We start from the raw sequence: 17,829 nt of genomic DNA on the forward strand, positions 1-17,829 counted from the left end.
GGTCCGTACCGCGGTTTTTGGGCCACGGTTTCAGTTGAGTTTCGGTACATGTTTTGTGCAAAAAGAGAACTGTTCTTTTTTTCTCCCAAAGTTATATTTGTATTTTGCTTGTAAGCAAAAACTGAATTTCACAGTAGGAACAAATTATAATCAATGTACTGAATAAAATACTTTCTGTAATGAACAATAACCCTTTCTTATTCCTTGACTACTTGTGTACAGTCGTATAAAACAGGCACGTGCATACATAGAGCCCAAAGTGTGCTTGAGCCCCTGACCTTTTTGCCTTGTTGAAAAAATAAATAAATTTCTGTTCTGTGTAGGGATGTGAAAGAAAACGGCAGTATAAAAATACCACGGTTATCTACCATACACATTTCCTTGTAATAACGTGTCACGGTATTGTATGTGTATGGAGTTTAAAGCCGCTTCTCTGTCCGCTGTCTCTCACTGAGGGGCGGGGCTACCCTGCACTGCAAGCTCACATGCATGTCGTGAGAGAGAGAGAGACAGAGCGAGAGAGAGAGAGAGAGGGCTTTCGCTTGCCTGGACAGGCACACACGCTCAGTGGCCTGTAAAGCAGAATATAAAGCGCCAATGCAAAATCAATTGCAAAACTAAAAACCTGCAAGTCCATAAGGGCGGAGTCTCCTGTGCAGGGTGGACCGAACAGCTTGGTATTTTCCCGAGTACCGTTACATCCCTACCACTAGGGATGTAACAATTACCAGTATAACAATAAACCGCAGTAAAATTCCTGATGGTTAGTAATACTGCTTAAATTCTAATTATCATGATAACCATGTATGATTACCGGACTTTGAAAACTAATGGTACTGCTCATTTCCTGGAGAAGCAGCAGCACTCCAGCGTGTCTCTCTCTCTCTCTCTCTCTCTCTCTCTCTCTCTCTCTCTCTCTCTCTCTCTCTCTCTCTCTCTCTCTCTCTCTCTCTCTCTCTCTCTCTCTCTCTCTCTCTCTCTCTCTCTCTCTCTCTCTCTCTCTCTCTCTCTCTCTCTCTCTCTCTCTCTCTCTCTCTCTCTCTCTCTGAAAAAACTCTGAAGAAACTCACACAACTCAAAGTTGATATGGAAAATGGTCAAACAGTGGCCATAAAGTGACGTCTTTGATGCACATTTGTAAATTTTATTGTTTACATGTTCATCATGTTCATACTTTAAAGTTTCTGCCAACAGAAAGTACATTGTGGCTATTATTTAATTTTATTTATTTACTTATTTATTTATTTATTTTTAATTTTCAAAATACAACTTGGTTAAATTATTTCAGTGTGTGTATAAGTACTTTTTGAACATTTTGAGCACGATTTCAACAATATCACGATAATAATGATAACAGTGATATTTTTGGTCACAATAACTGTGATATGGAATTTTCATATCGTAACATCCCTACCTACCACATGTCCAAAATTCTCAGAACACATCAGATAAACTTCTGCACCGAATGGAGGCTCTATGGTGGAGCTCTGCTTTCATCGTGACAAATGAATGGACTATTTGCGGAGTGACATGAATCAGAGACACCGGTGAGCGGTCATTATGTTTATCAATACCGACCCGGTGTGCACCCGACTTGCACACACCCCCAGTATTTTTGCAAAGTTGTAAAAGCTGGTATGAAATTATCATATTATGCAGATGAGTATTTACACATTATTAACTCAACATTAATTTTTAATTCTAATTACTTACATAAATATTTATATAAACACCAAATTTCTTATTTTTTCTCTTATATTTCATTTTTCACTCATTTGTGGTTTTTCTACCTGTCTTTTTCCCTGCACTTGCTTGTTGTTGCTGTTAACTGTGAAATGTCCTCACAGTGGGATAAATAGTCTTATCTTATCGACTCATTAATCCCCATTATCACCGTGCAGGTTTATATAGTAAACACAGATGATAATGTACAAAAATCATCCTTCTTTTTGAGCTGCCCTCATGGTCACATGATAAATATAGATTCTAGATCCACTTTCTGGTAGTTGTAGTTTTTAACATGTACCAAATCCAACAGAAACACCAACTCTATAGATGTTAAAACACAGTGAGGTCAACATCTAGCTGCTCGTTGTTCAGGGCTGAAGAGGTTGTGTTTAGCCAATTTTTAGAGCACAAACACAAACACAGATTGAAACAGGTGATTAAAAAGTACCAAACAAACAAGTGACGAGTTGAAAGTCCCTAAAAACCCACAGGAGCTGGAGAGTCTGGCAGTAGTTCTCCGTAGATTCTTCACTACGTCTGAGACACAGTTAACAAACTGATTATGATCACTTTGTTTATTGACATAACCTCGTCTTGATATGGAGATATTTCCACTTCTGTTCTGGCCTCTAATACAGATGACAGATCTCTGATACCTTTTTTCCCTTCTCTTTTTCCACTGTCCCTACATACAGTAGGACCGCATCAGCACCAGCCTCAGTGACACTGTGATTCAGTTCACAGTATTTTCTTTAAAACCACCAAGACGTTCCACACACCTTAATCCCATCCCTGTGTTTCATACCTGGCTGGTTCAAGTCCTCAGGCTCAGAGTCAGAGTTGGCGGCGTTGCTGACAGGGGTTTTGTCGGGGTCTGACGACAGCTGATGGTCCAGTTTCTTTGGGCTGTCGATTAGAATGGGCAGACGCTCCACCTGGTGATGAACGCAAAACATTTACAACATTAACAAATCCAATGGTAGGAAAAAGACACGAATGTGACAGGTGGCAATATAGTCAGACCGACTGATATGGAGCAAAACTGTCCATTTAATAAAACACCACAGCATCAGCATGAATAGCACGGAGTATGTAGGTCAGGGGTGTCAAACATGCGGCCCAGGGACCAAAACTGAAAACTGGCCCACCAAAGGTTCCAGTCTGGCCCACAGGATGAATTTGCAGAGTGCAAAAATTACATTTAAGATATTAACAATCAAGGGTGTCGAACTCATTGTAGTTCAGGTTCCACATACACAACAATGTGATCTCAGCTAAAACAATAGCATAATAGCCTATGAATAATGACAACTCCAAATGTTTCTCTTTGTTTTAGTATAAAAAATTTGAAAAGAGGTGATGACACACACATCCAGTTACTGAAAGGTGTGCAGGATCCCAAAAAACAGTGGATGAAAGACTCAGATAAGGTCTGCACAACCTGTAAGCTCCCAAAAAAATATTTATTCACCACAAGTAGTGACGTTTCAGGCCACAGCCCTTCACCTTTCATGTCTGATGAAGGGCTGTGGCCTGAAACGTCACTACTTGTGGCAAATAAATATTTTTTGGGAGCTCACAGGTTGTGCAGACCTTATCTAATTCTTTCATTAGCGTAAAAATGTATATCAAATCATGAAAATATTAACATTTACAAACTATCCTTTGACAATAAAATGTGTTTCTTAATGTCTTAAGAAAATTGAGTGAAATTTTAATGTTATTCTGCCCGTTGTTAAATTTCTTGAGCCTTTGTAGATCTGATCCGTAACGTGCATGTATAAATGGTAAGGTGAGGTGTAATGTTGAAATTGCACTTATTTTTCTCAAGAAATTTCAGTTTTTTGAGGTTACTCACATCATTTTTGTGTGGATAGTTTGTAAATGTACATATTTTCATAATTTAATGTCATTTGCACTAAAACGAAGAGAAAATTTAGAGTTGTCATTATTTACAGGTTACTATTGCTATTGTTGTCCGGCCCACTTGAGTTCAAATTGGGCTGAATGTGACCCCTGAACTAAAATGAGTTTGACACCCCTGATTTAGGCGTTTAAGAAAAAAAAAAAAAACAACACACTTCAGCTGCCCTCTCTACCCCAACTTGACAGCTCTAGTGATAATATTTATGTAGCATTTATCAAATTCCAAGTAGCAAAATGCATCCACAAAATAAATCACAAAATTAAGTACTGATCAGTTTCTCTGTGCTACATTGTAAAGATGAGATGAAATAAAATGAGATGAAACTTGGTGAGTGTCAGACAAGTAGAGTATTCATAAACAAAAAAATGACAATTATAATTTAAGAATAGAAGGACTAGGTTCTTTTTGTTTTATTTTTTATGCACTGAAGTAGGTCTGTCATAAATACTACATAATCATCATATCACACTAATGAAATAGTGTTGATAATTGACCTGTATAATGGAAGAGAAATAACACATTTCACCAGATACTTTACCATCTCTACTTTCTTTGAGAACCAACACATCAGCAGTTTATTTAATATGTTTCTATTCCAGTAATGACAACTACTTTTAAGGTATTACTAGACTTACACGACAGCAGCGGCATAGGTTTAACAGAATAAAATTAATGCTGTGAGTCACAATTATTTGTATGATTATAATTGTCCAATTTCAATAATTTTTCAACAAACAAACAAATCATGGGTATTTTTTTCCACTTATTTTTCAGCATTTCATAGGATATTTCTTGTGTTCATATATAAAGACAAGGATTCACAGATTAATTTAAAATATTTGGTATTCAGTGATGAATAATCGTAAGTTACAGCCTTGACTCTTTACATGAAACGGGCATTTACACCAGATGTCCAGTAGGAGGCAGTGAGCTTACAGTCTGCACATGACAACAAGCACTTATGTTATGTTGTGCAGTGTAAAATATTTGCTTTTTGTGATTAATAAAGATGAGCTTACACAAATATCAACCACAGGCTTACAGATTTACAGGATAAGATGCGATATGAAATGAATGTAACAGATTAAGGATGGATTTTCATGTCTGAGATAATTGAAACACCACAGCTTATTACAAAACACACACACCTTCCTCCATCTGTTCTCTGTCACAGCTCCAGAGTCCTATCTCACTATAATTAATGACTTATTCAAACAGAAGCTGGGAGCTGTCACTTCCACCAGTAGCCGAGGTTTGCGTTTGGCTGCTGACAGCTCCCTACAGGCGTGTACCCTGGAGAATCTGGCGGCGTTTGGCTTGTTTATCATGTCTCGCTGCTTGTAACGCTTATTCGGGGGTACTCACACACACGGGGAACGGCTCGGCGCCCTCTTGGATGACAAAGCCTTCGATGACGTGCGTAAGGACCTGGGGCTTGACGATGGCCTGGGGTGGTTTGTTCTCCCCGTTCTGCGGCGTGCTGCCCGTCACAGTGGGCGCCTCGCTCTCATTCCCTGAGGTCATGGCTGGAGGCGGGGTCCCAGGTGGAGCACTCTGCCTCTTGCTTGAGCCCCCACCTGATTGAGAGACAAAAATGTCATCATGAAGGCTGTGTACACAAACATGCACTCTGTAAAAGCCAGTCACTAGTGGGAAGAGGATGAATATGGATCAATTATGCAGAAGTTCATGGATGATCTTTTCAAGCAAAATTTAGCTTCTGATCTTTGAGACTTTACTGTTTTTATTTGTTTTATGTTAAAGCCTGTTTTTTTTTTTGTGTTTTTTTTTATTATCTTTTTATTAGAAAGGCAAATATCCAACACATATATTAATTACATAATCATTCAAAAACTAACAATAACAATAGGATGGATACCGAAAGTTTAGATCATTATATCCATATTGCCCTTTTCTAATTTCTTTTTTATGGACCCTTAATTTTAGTTGAAACATTAATACAACAACACAGAACAAGGGAGCTCACCACCTCATACAATCATAACCTCACATAAAAGCAGATAAACACAAAGCACGAATACAATCAAATGAAATCAGAACTGGTTGGTTTTACGTACTCAGTCCATTTAGACCAGATATTAAAATTTTTTTCTTTTTTAAACTTAGAGGGAAAACAATATCTTCTCCATAACATAAATCTCAGACAGTTCCAATCCATTCATCAGTGGTGGGCGGTTCTACTTTTAACCATTTCCTCGTAACTGATTTCTTCCTGGCTGCCAACAGTATAGCCAATAATTTTTTGTGAAGTCTGGGGTTTTATGGTTTATTTTGATAATGCTTTTAAAATAATCTAAATTTGAGTGCATGTTTCTTGTTTTAGGGCCACTTTAGTTGAAGGAATCCCAACCTGTTAGACCTCTTGATAAATACTCATTAAATACATATAAAAAAAAAATTAACTGAATCATGTTTGCAGTGTTTCAACAGATGGTCAAACAAACAAAAAAAAAAAATCACAGATGAGAGGCTGTTCAGTATAAAAAGCACACAACTCCAGCACTGAATACATATAATTTTGACAGATTTTCCCACATTACTACATAAACAAATTCTGTTATTCTGTAATAATGCTGTAATTATTAGAGTCAAAGAGCTGTCTCACATATTCAAATCGCTTTAATGTCTGCAAAGTTGTTATTTTTCTTTGACTATATATCCATCAACACTGGATGCCTATTAGTATTTGCACTGAATGATGTTGAGTCATGGATGATCTTTTCAAGCAAAAATTTAGCTTCTCAGCTTTGAGACTTTACTGTTTTTATTTGTTTAATTTTAAAGTCTGGGGTTTTATTGTTTATTTTGATAATTCTTTTAAAATGATCTGCATTTGAGTCCATGTTTCTTGTTTTTGGGCTACTTTAGTAGAAGGGATCCCAACCTGTGAGATAAATACACATTAAATACATACAAAAAAAAAAAGGAAACTGAACCATGTTTGCAGTGTTTCAACAGATGGTCAAACAAACAAACAACAACAAAAAAATCACAGATGAGAGGCTGTTCAGTATAAAAAGCACACAACTCCAGCACTGAATACATATAATTTTGACAGATTTTCCCACATTACTACATAAACAAATTCTGTTATTCTGTAATAATACTCTAATTATTAGAGTCAAAGAGCTGTTTAACATAAACAAATCGCTTTAATGTCTGCAAAGTTGTTAGTTTATTTTACTTTGACTATGTATCCATCAACACTGAACGCCTATTAGTATTTGCACTGAATGATGTTGAGCCTCGGTTCCCTGGTTTAGATCTGGGTACACAAACAACATGCACTGACTGACCCTCTGGCAGATTACCGATCAATAATACACACTAAATCCATCACATCAACAAGGACACCCTCGCCTTTTCACTAAATCCACTAAAACGAAAGTAAACATCATCTGTCGGCCTCTGATCCAAACAACACTAGTGTTGAATGAGGAGAGTTTTTCTTACCGCACCGACTTCCGCTATTTTCGCACACAAAACATGCGCGGTTTTCTGTGCGTTTGTTGTTGCTGTTGTTGTAGTACTGGTCCGTCGGACTGACACCGAGTCTCTCCTACTGTTTGTGCCTGTGATCGGCTTTAAGCCACAGCGCCACCGTTTCACAGCCCAAAAGAAACGCAGAGGCTCCGGCAGAGTCCGCCTCCCCGAGTCACGTGACCGGCGGAAACAGCCGAGCCCTCTGGCCGAGAGCCGAGGCGCGAGCTGCTCTACCAGCAGGCGCATGGAAACAACAAGTGGATAGTGTCAGGGCTGTTTTCAGCAGAGGTGGCACAAGTACTCACATTCCGTGCGTTTACGTGACAATTTTTATTCCTGGTTTCATCTGAATAAACGTTAGATCCTATTTAAGATGACCAGTTGAAAAAGAATAGTTCGGAATAAATTTAAATCCGAATAAAGTCACTGGTTTAATCCCCTTTTAATTCCGAACTAAATTATTCCTCGGACATGTAAACCCTTTATTCCGTTTGGACTTTATTCCTGCCATTCTGCGCATGCTCGTTGTCTTGTCCTGTCGCGATGACGCACACATTCTGCGCTGGTGGAAGAATATGCAATGCAGTCTAGTCAACCCAAACCGTTCCAGTGGGTTACTCTGATGGGATCTACCAGCCTCTAAAACCCCGAAGGAAAAGTTCATCACCTGTTTTTTTATTCATTCATTTGTCATGCGCTAATGAGTTTGATAAGTGGGCAAATCAGTTTGCACTGCAGTGCACCAATTGCCTTGTTCTTGCAGCCCTTCTGTTAGCTTAGCCTAGTTTAGCATAATCGCTTCATTCCTGTGGTCAGACGTAGCCAGGCTTTTATAGGTGATTTGTAGTATTTTATGAGTGATTTTGTGAAATTCAATTCTCCCTAACCATTACTTTAGTCCGATGGGGTCAATATGATCACAAATTGAGGCTCAAATCATGGCGATGTGACTTACTGCAGGAATAAAATCTTGGGAAATAAAAACTATTGCAAAGCTAAAGCGGTAAAGCAAAGCTAGTTTAGCGCATGCATCCCTTCCAATAAAAAGATTTTCCAACTTTCATCAACACAACAGTCCCAAGATTGTATGAGTGCAGTAAGTCGCGGATCTAAAGAAATAATTAGGGAGAATCAGATTTCACAAAATCGCTTACAAAAGACAACAAATCACCTTTAAAAAACTGGTTGTGTGACTATGGAAATGCGGTGACTAGGCTAAGCTAACAGAAGGGTTGTGAGAACCCTTTTGCTCACTTATCTACCTCATTAATACCTCATGTAAACCTTTATTCGGGTGTAACATTTCCATGTAAACAGAAGAGAAAATACTTTCGTTCTGAATTAATTTCTTCTGGAAAAATAAATCGGATTTAAAAAACATCATGTAGCGGTACCCATTCTGTACTTAAGTAGAAGTACAGAAGTACAGCTACTTGTGTGAAAAAATACTCTTGTAAAAGCTGAAGTACTGATTCAACTCCTTTACTTAAGTAAAAGTAAAAAAAAGTACAACTTCTGAATTGTAATAAAGTACAAAAGTTAAAAGTAAAACTGCATTTTTTTTTCCCATGAATGAAATACTTATTTAACCAGGCAAAAATCATAAAAGTTTCCATTTTCTAATTCCACAGTGAAAGGTACCGATCAGAGTCCTGCACCGGGTCGGGTAACTGACAGGTAACCCACAAAAACATGTGGGAACGGTTAAAAAAAAAAATTGAATTTTCACAGGTACAGGCATGGGTAAAATTAAATGAAATGCAGGCGGGTAGCTGGCAAGGAAGTGAAAAAATAAAAGATTCATGGATGAAAATAACTGTCAGGACATTTAATGATGATGATCATCTCATTCCACCGTGGCTGATCCACAGCCGGTTTGTTTTATTTTGAAGTGAGTGTCACCTCTGTTTAGATCTGGACAAAGACGTCGCTGAGCAGCACATATTAGAGATTTATTGGTGGCGTGCATTTTAGCCAAAAATAAAGCACTTACAAGTGACTTGTAGACAATGCGTCTAATCATGGGTCAGGTTGAGGTACTCAGCTTTGCAGGTACGGGCAGAAAAGTTTGGAAAAAGTGGACCCTGTGCAGGACTCTGGTACCGACCCTGTGCAGGACTCTGGTACCGACTCTGTGCAGGACTCTGGTACTGACCCCGGTCACAGCCTGTTCTCCTCCTCTCCTCCACTGATTTTCCCTCTGAAGCAACATATTTTACGTATTGTCACATCTGTTTAGTTTGAAAAAAGTAACGATCCTATTCTGAGAATGTAAGGAGTATAAAAGTATAGATATTTATGCAAAAATGTAGAGTGTAAAAGTAAAAAGTTGGTAGAAAAATAAATACTCAAGTACAGATACCTAAAAAAATCTACTTAACTACAGTAATGAGGTACTTATACTTTGTTACTTTGCACCTCTGCTTTTCAGTCATACATGGTTCTTTTTTTTTCCCCACCAGTGATGTATTATAGACTTTCTACTCCTGAGTCTTAAATTGCACTGTCAGCAAACGGCAAACAAAACTTTAATTTAGATCTTTCATAGTCTACTTAAAAAGGTGCATTTTTCAGATTAACATGACCAACGTTGAACATTATAATGACCCCTCTGCCACCTCTGCGGGCTGCCCTGCACCTATACCCCTGTTGCTTACTGCTCACCTACCAGTATCACTATCCCCTCACCTCATCTGTACTAGCTTCTCTTATTTGCCTCCATGACCATGCACTGACCCCGAAAGACCTGAAAAATGTAGGCCAAATTTGGCATGCCAACCCTAATTTGACCTTGAAAATAAAGGTCAAGTTCAACACCCAAACTTGTCAAGGGCTTCCCAAGTTGCACCTAAATACCAGACATGAAGGAGATCAGATTATTTGGTGACGATTAACCACGTTAACACCGATGGACACACAGACAGATGGATGCCAAGGAGTAAAAACCATGACTCTGAAATTGAAAAGAATAACTATATCAGTCTTTTTCTCCTCTTCAGCCCTCCCACCAGAGATGTGAGCAGAGGAGTGGAGCCGAGAAGCGAGGAGGCAACGGGGCATTTAACCATGAGACATGTTCACTTCAGAGCTGTCATTTTTAATGGAGGTCAGTAAAATACACTTGGAATAGCTGTGTGTTATATTTTTTACAGTGTACCATTGCATTTTATGATCTGTAAGATGAGCGTTCATGTTACGTTACATACAGACGTATTTCAGTTCAAATCGTGGTATATTGTGTCAGTAGAGTATCTAGGGATGTTACACTTGTTTAACGCAAACTAGTTTGAACACACATTTGATTGTTTTAACTGAATCAGATTGATCCTGTTTCTGCTGTGGTTTGTGTGATCCAGACATGTGTCCTATCTCTTTTATATGTAATGGGTCTGATTACCCAAAAGACTTCTGTAAACACTAACCAACTACTCATTATTGAAACTGAGCTCATGAAATCTCATTGTATGTCACACCAGTTCTTATGGCATTTGGCGTACTATACATACACATTTTAATCCTTTCGCATGTTATTCAACGCAATTTGGTCGCGTGTCAATTTACGCCAAGATCTCCGGTTCACATAACCCTAGCCCACAGGTGTCAAACATGTGGCCCGGGGGCCAAAACCGGCCCGCCAAAAGTTCCAATCCAGCCCGCGGGATGAATTTGTAAAGTGCAGAAGATATTAACACTCAAGGGCATTGAACTCAAAAATCATAGCATAATAACCTAGAAATAATGACTCCAAATGTTCTTCTCGGTTTAATGTGGAGAAAATAATAAGACATCATGCCTCTAAATAATGGCAGCACCAATTTCTTCTTTTTGATTTATTGCAACGAACATTAAACTCTGATATCCTTTAATAATTAAACGTCAATAATCTGAACAAATATGAACAACCTGAAATGTCTAAAGAAAAATACGTGTAATTTTAACAATATCCTGCCTGTTTTGTGCCTTGGTAGATTTGATCCATAATGCACATGTAGAAAAGTTGAGGCATAATATTGTCAAATTTTTCTCATTATTTCTTGTTATTTTTCTTCAGAAATTTCAGTTTTTTCAGGTTATTCACATCTTTTTTGTTTGGATAGTTTGTAAAATGTAAATGATTTCATAATTTAATCTTATTTTTTGCATATAAAAAATTTGTAGTTGCCATTATTTATAGGCTATTATGCTATTATTTGACTGGTCCAGCCCACTGGAGATCAAATTGGGCTGAATGTGGCCCCTGAAAGAAAATGACTTTGATACCCTTGCCCTAACCCTAATCCTACACCGCAAAAATCAAAATCTTACCAAGAGTATTTTTCTCATTTCTAGTCCAAATATCTCATCAAACTTAAAATAAAACATTATCACCTAAAGAATAACTTGCAAGTAAGATATAAGAACTTATTTTTAGATAACAGATCTTGAAAATCTTATTTCAAGAAATCTTACCAAGATAATTTTCACTTGTTCCCTTGGCAGATTTTTTTTTTTTGCTTGAATTAAGCAAAAAAAATCTTGAATTAAGCAAAAAAAAAATCTGCCAAATGAACAAGTGAAAACTAGAAAAGCACTCGGAGAGCGCAGACCTCCGCCAAGGCAGATCAGTGCCCCCCCCCCAATTTCCACCAAAACTTAATCATTTGTTCCTTGTGCCAGTATCAACATTTCCTGAAATTTTCATCCAAATCCATCCATAACTTTGAGTTACCTTGCACACAGACAGACAGACAAACCAACGCTGGCAAAAACATAACCTCCTTGGCAGAGGTAATTACCTTAGTAAGATTTATTGACATAAGATTTTCAAGATTTATTGTCTAAAAATAAGTTCTTAAATCTCACTGAAAAGTTACTCTTTAGGTGATTGTCTTATTTTAAGTGTGATAAGATATTTTGACTAGAAATGAGAAAAATACACTTGGTAAGATTTTGATTTTTGCAGTGCAACTCTCAGTGTGTGGTATTTGATGCAGCGTGAACATACATGCAGAAATCTTATAATGCATACAGATAACAAGCCAATTAAAAGTGGCATGTATATTTACGCGATGTCACAAGATCATGTAGCATTATTGCATTCAATATATTTTGGTCTTGGTCGTGACTCGATGTTAGATTCGGTGATCTCGACTACAACACTAACGAATGGACAGCATTGCAAACAGTTTGTAATGCATACTATGTGCATCTGTCTAAAAGGAAAATTGTTTCTGCTTCACATGAATTTACAGTTATTAGTCAGTGGCATAACACATAGGTTGACTGTCTCCTAGCAACGCCAGTCAGCCAACCACTGCAATTTAACATCAAAGTCATTAAAATATAGAAAATGAACAACAACTGATCTTTTACATTTCCTTTGACAAAAAAGAGAGAATGAAAATGACATTTGCCCCAGAAGCTCAGACCTGGTGCTTCGTCTGTGTGGTTGGTTGGAAATATAAAGTCACTTGGGAAGAAAAAAAAAAAAAAAAAAAAAAAAAAAAAAAAAAGAGTCATCAATGTGGTGAATTTCTTTTTCTCTTGTGCTGTACTGCACATTACACCCAACTCACTGGCCAAAAACAGCCATTTGTGGTTTTACACAGTGTTTCATTTTACTAGAAACACAGCATTAGCTCCACTTCCAACCATTTAGGGGAATTATCACTATAGAAACTGATCCCTGTATGCTTTTATAATATAAATAAAACATGCATCCTACTGCTGCTGCTACCGAGGGATGATGCACTAGGAGTATCCCCAAAGCTACGGACAATTTGAGTGAAATTACTCATCACAACTTTAGCTCCTTTGAGCCAAATCATTTGGCAGACAAGTATGCACAGCACGCAAAAATGCAATGGAGGCAATATGAAAGCTAATTTACAAACACACAAATCCACATTTTTGTGTTTGGATTTCAGAGGGCATCAAAATGTCATAATTTGTATACACTTCAGAAAATAACAGCCGCATTCTCCTCCATCCACCATCATAAACATCCAAGAAGTCATGTGACGCATTTAGACGACAGATACTGGGCGAATCATCAGCCAAGTGTGTTTTTACATTTTCACTGAAGTAAAGGTACAAACTGTTCCCTTCCATCACTTTGTAGATGAATGTGAATAATATTCCTTATCTCTGTCAAGGCTGTACTTTCTTTGGTGTTTGTCTGTCAATAGAATTAAGCAAACCTACTTGAAACATTTCTCAATGGAGATCCAGCAAGCCAAGTACCACTTACAACTCCTGCTAAGATACAAGCACAGTCTCCATCTTTACAAAATCATATATAGCTTGGCAAATGCAGTAAGAGCAGACATAATGAACCATTTTGATCAAAAGCTGTTGTAAGTTAACTTTGTGCAGTAATGAAGTAAACAATTTCTAAACGTGTGGCAGCCTTGTTATTATATGTTCTATTCTTACTAATATGGATGTTTCTCTAAATGGGTGTGCCCTCTCCTCACTGAATAAATGAATTATTAAACTAATAAACAAAGAAATCTGTCCTCACAACTGTTTTACAAAATATATTTGTACAAACTAAAACCTGCTGCAAACACTCAGAGCCTGAGATAACAGGGGATGTAATTGATATAGCAGCTTTAGAAGCTCATTATGAAGGTGAGCAGCAAAGAAAAGTTATATAATTAAGTTACTTTAAGTTTGGCTCGGCTTGTCAAAGTGGATTCTTTACATTATATAGATTTTGCACCAGTTCTCCATATGCATTCGTCCTGACTGCGATCTACTGCAGGTCATACACTGACTTATGCCGCATTTCCACCACGTGGTACCGGCTTGACTCGACTCGACTCGGCCTTTTTGCGTTTCCATTACGAAAAAGGACCTGGAAACTGGTACCCGGTACTTGTTTTTGGTATCACCTCCGCCGAGGTTCCAGGACTGGGGACCAGATACTAAAACATAACGTGTAAACACTGCAGACCACTGATTGGTCAGAGAGTCGTCTCTGTGACCCGCCGTTTTACAAAAAACAGATGTGGAAGTTTACAGTAAATATAGCGGTAGGTTAATCCACATAATGACAGCCCGCAAAACTACACCATGGTTTGTCGAGGAGGTTCAGACATAAAAATTCAGCATGAGCTTGACGAGAACAATGAGCGAGTTTATCAGCAACTCTCTGAGCAGACGACACGGAAGTAACACGCCGCATCGCTATGACGTCCAGGTACTCTTAAGTCACTAGTATCCTGTAATGGAAATGGTCTCCAGAAATAGGACCTGGTACCCAAGTCGAGCCGAGCCGGTTCCACATAATGGAAATGCAGCATTATACACCCATAGTCTAATATAATGCAATGAAGATTTTTACATGTGGCCGTGATGAAAAATAGAATAATGATTGTTTTGCAAGGACTGGTATTTGTGTGGATGGGGACATACCAGATAAATGATGTAGATGTTTATTTGAGTCCTTTGGAGGCTCATACTGTCAACTGTGGTGAATCATTACCTTGTGGCTGAACCGCTGGTGTGGCTGGATTGACCTTGGGCTGCTCGACTGGTTTGGTAGGTTGCGACGGTGCAGCTGCAGGTTGTTGCTGCTGTTGTTGCGGAGGCTGTTGCTGCTGTGTGGATGAAGGTGGACACGTCTCTCTGACCACCAGAGACGTCGGCTTATCTTTATTGTCCTGGACCAGTCGAGAGGCCTGAGATGTGCATTAGGAAAAGAAGGTGAGAGGAAAAAAACCATGTGAGAAAAAAAGCACATCTGTGACACAAACATTTCAAGTCATTATGCTTGGAAAATCTCACACCACTGGAAAAGAATTTCACCAAGAATACCAAAGTCAGAGCATTCCTTTTTTCAAACATATGTCTTGGAAAAGAAACAAATTCTGTGGGTGTTGTTCCAGCAGGGGTTTTTGTTTTCCTGGTTACCACGTAAAAAATACAGGAGTCAAGGATGTGAACAGCATAAAAAGAGCAAAAATCCACGTCTCATTAGAAACAAATGGAGGACAAAATACATCCACTATTACACAATTATGGAAACATCCACAAAGGATAATAAACTGTTACTGTGAGAGCAGGATTCCTACAGGTTTCTACAAGTTAAATTTAAGACTTTTTAAGACTACGTAGAACAGAATTTAATGCTTAGTTCATGACCATAAAAAGTCAGCTTTCTTGGACGACTGTGTGTGACTAACTGCTGCATGTGTGTTGGGCTGAATGTTCTGTGATCATTTCTGCAAAGTTAGTGATAATTGAATCCTAATTTCAATATAAATTGTCGGGTTGGAACAGGTGGAACTGAGTAGAATAACATTACTTTCTTTGCAGTTTGGACATTTAACAGACACATTTAAACACAACACAGCGAACAAGTTAATAGCAACATAACTTAAGACGTACCATATTAAATTGAATACCTTTTAAAGACTTTTTACAGTAATAAATGCAGATTTGTATATTCAAGACTTTTAAGGCTTTTTAAGATCCTGGAGAGACTGTACTGCACTGTAGTTCTATGGCAAATGTGTAAAGGTTATTTTAGACAATGCCTAAAACATCAAGAAGGTTTTAACTGAACAAAATCACACTTCTTATAAACTCATGTGACTGAACTCACAGTTGGCTGTATTTGTAAGTTGATAGCAGTGAGTTGGACGGGCTGAGCTTTGGCGTGATTGAGGGACGAGTGGAGGGCATGAGGGCTGATGGTGGAGTGGAAGATGGTGGCCTGCTGGCTGGGCGTCGAGGGCTGGTGTGGGGCAGGTTTGGGCAGCACAGGGACTGGGTGCTGCGAGGGCTGAATGGAGGCGGTCTGCAGCAGCTGGCCTGGTGTCCTCTGGGAACTTTGGCTCTGATGGACCACAAACTGCTGCTGCTGCTGCTGCTGCTGTTGCTGTTTGTGCTGCTGAACCAGGGAATGGGGCTGAATCTGGGTGTACGCTGGAATGACAGTACACAGACTGTTTAATTCAAGTGGAAAACAAATAAAATATAGAACATTTAATGGTAACATTTAAGGACAGCTTAGACATTTAGTTAAGATTATGTGTGTAACATAAGTGTTAATCAACCTTGCCATTCTCTTGTCCATTCTGGGCTAACTGCATTTAAAATGTCACACTAAATATGAAATATACATTTTTTAATTATTTTAACACTCAAATACCAAAAGCATCTTCTGATATAAAATGGTTAATAACTTTTGCATTTCAGCATTAAATGTCTTTTTCAGATGCATTCATAGTTTCTATAGAGAACGTAGAACACCAAAACCTTCTGCAACATTGATTCACCAGTAAAACCCATGTACTTTGACAAAAGACAGTGGTTTTAGACCCTTGTTTTCATGTACAATTGATAGTATATTTTGCTGAAAGTCATGTTTCCTTGCATTTTCTGTGTTTTGATATAATGACCTTTGAATTGATTCGGTGCTTAAATATATCAAATGATGTTAAATATAGGAAAATACCTGGTTTTCACTGAAAAAATGCAAAAGATAATAACATAATAAATGGTGATAATGGTTAAAAGCAGAGAGAAAACATTCCGGAGGAAATCACCACAAAAAATTGCTCTGGGTTTTTATGGGTTAAATGTTTGATTAGTTCATTCCAGGTAAAATCATTTACAATAGTTAGCCAGGAGGGCATAACATGTCTGAGCTCATGCTTCACCTGCTCTGGTAGATTATGTCTGTTCAAACACGTTTCCAACCATTCAAACACAATAACCGTTTATCCGATATGGAGGCACGCTCGCTACAAAGACAAAGGACTGCCACTGATGCACTTCTGTAAACAACCACGATGGCTGTTGATGATGGCAAACAAATGTCTTTTGAATGCATTTAACAAACTGGGCAGTATATTCTCTGAAAGAAGACCAACAACTGCACACAAACATGTCATGTGATGTGACACACACATGTCACTGCGCTGACTGTTCAGACATCCAATATCCTCATCTGTTCATGCAGTTTTGAGTTAAGTCAAGACCAAAAACATATGTTCATCCATGATCTTATTCACCCAATATCCAGTTTACATATCACATGTTAAACATAATACGGGCCAGTCGCTGAAAGACGGGCAAACAAACAAATAAGTGCTCATTTTAGTAGCTGCCATTAAAATATCTGCAATTTTATATATCCGTTATGTGAACTTTGGTTAGACAAAACAAAGAATACAAACTGGCCAAAGAATCTATTCAATGACTGATTAGCTCATTAAGACTCAAACATCCACCACCGTCCAAAGGTATCAACTGATCTAAAATGGTAAATAACTGGTGACCCACAAATCCCATCAATGCATGTAAATAATTGGTGTAAAATGCAGTTTGTCATCTTTTCATGGTCATCAGATATGACCCATTTGGACATTTAAAGGCTCTGTAGTGAACATGGAAACACCATCATCTACAACATTGATTCACCAATTAAATCAATGCAGTTTGACAAATGACAATGGATGGAGATGCTTGTTTTTATGTTCAATTAATGATATTTTCTTGAAAAAGTCACTTTTTCCACTTTTTTCTGATTTGATATAATAACCTTAGAATTTACTTGCTTTTATAAACATCTATATGACCAGCAAATTAAATATAGGAAAATATCTGATTTTCATTTAAGAATGCAAAATACAGAGGATAATATTATAATAAATGGTGATAAATCACTCAAGAGAGGT

The 17,829-nt window shown here is 38.0% G+C and overlaps 1 protein-coding gene across 2 annotated transcripts in view; it reads right to left on the reverse strand.

The window, feature by feature from the left end:
- Positions 1–17,829, reverse strand: part of phc2b (polyhomeotic homolog 2b (Drosophila)) — a 65,836-nt gene that overhangs the window by 8,428 nt on the left and 39,579 nt on the right. For both annotated transcript variants that reach the window (XM_030133684.1, XM_030133683.1), the window contains 4 exons: positions 15,750–16,072; positions 14,628–14,823; positions 5,021–5,232; positions 2,534–2,663 (listed from right to left, as the gene is read on the reverse strand). In XM_030133684.1, the coding sequence (XP_029989544.1) occupies positions 2,534–2,663; positions 5,021–5,232; positions 14,628–14,823; positions 15,750–16,072 (861 nt within the window). The remainder of the gene's footprint in view (positions 1–2,533; positions 2,664–5,020; positions 5,233–14,627; positions 14,824–15,749; positions 16,073–17,829) is intronic.

This window comes from Sphaeramia orbicularis, chromosome 5 (genome assembly GCF_902148855.1).
Source record: "Sphaeramia orbicularis chromosome 5, fSphaOr1.1, whole genome shotgun sequence".
In the NCBI taxonomy this organism is placed as follows: Eukaryota; Metazoa; Chordata; class Actinopteri; order Kurtiformes; family Apogonidae; genus Sphaeramia; species Sphaeramia orbicularis.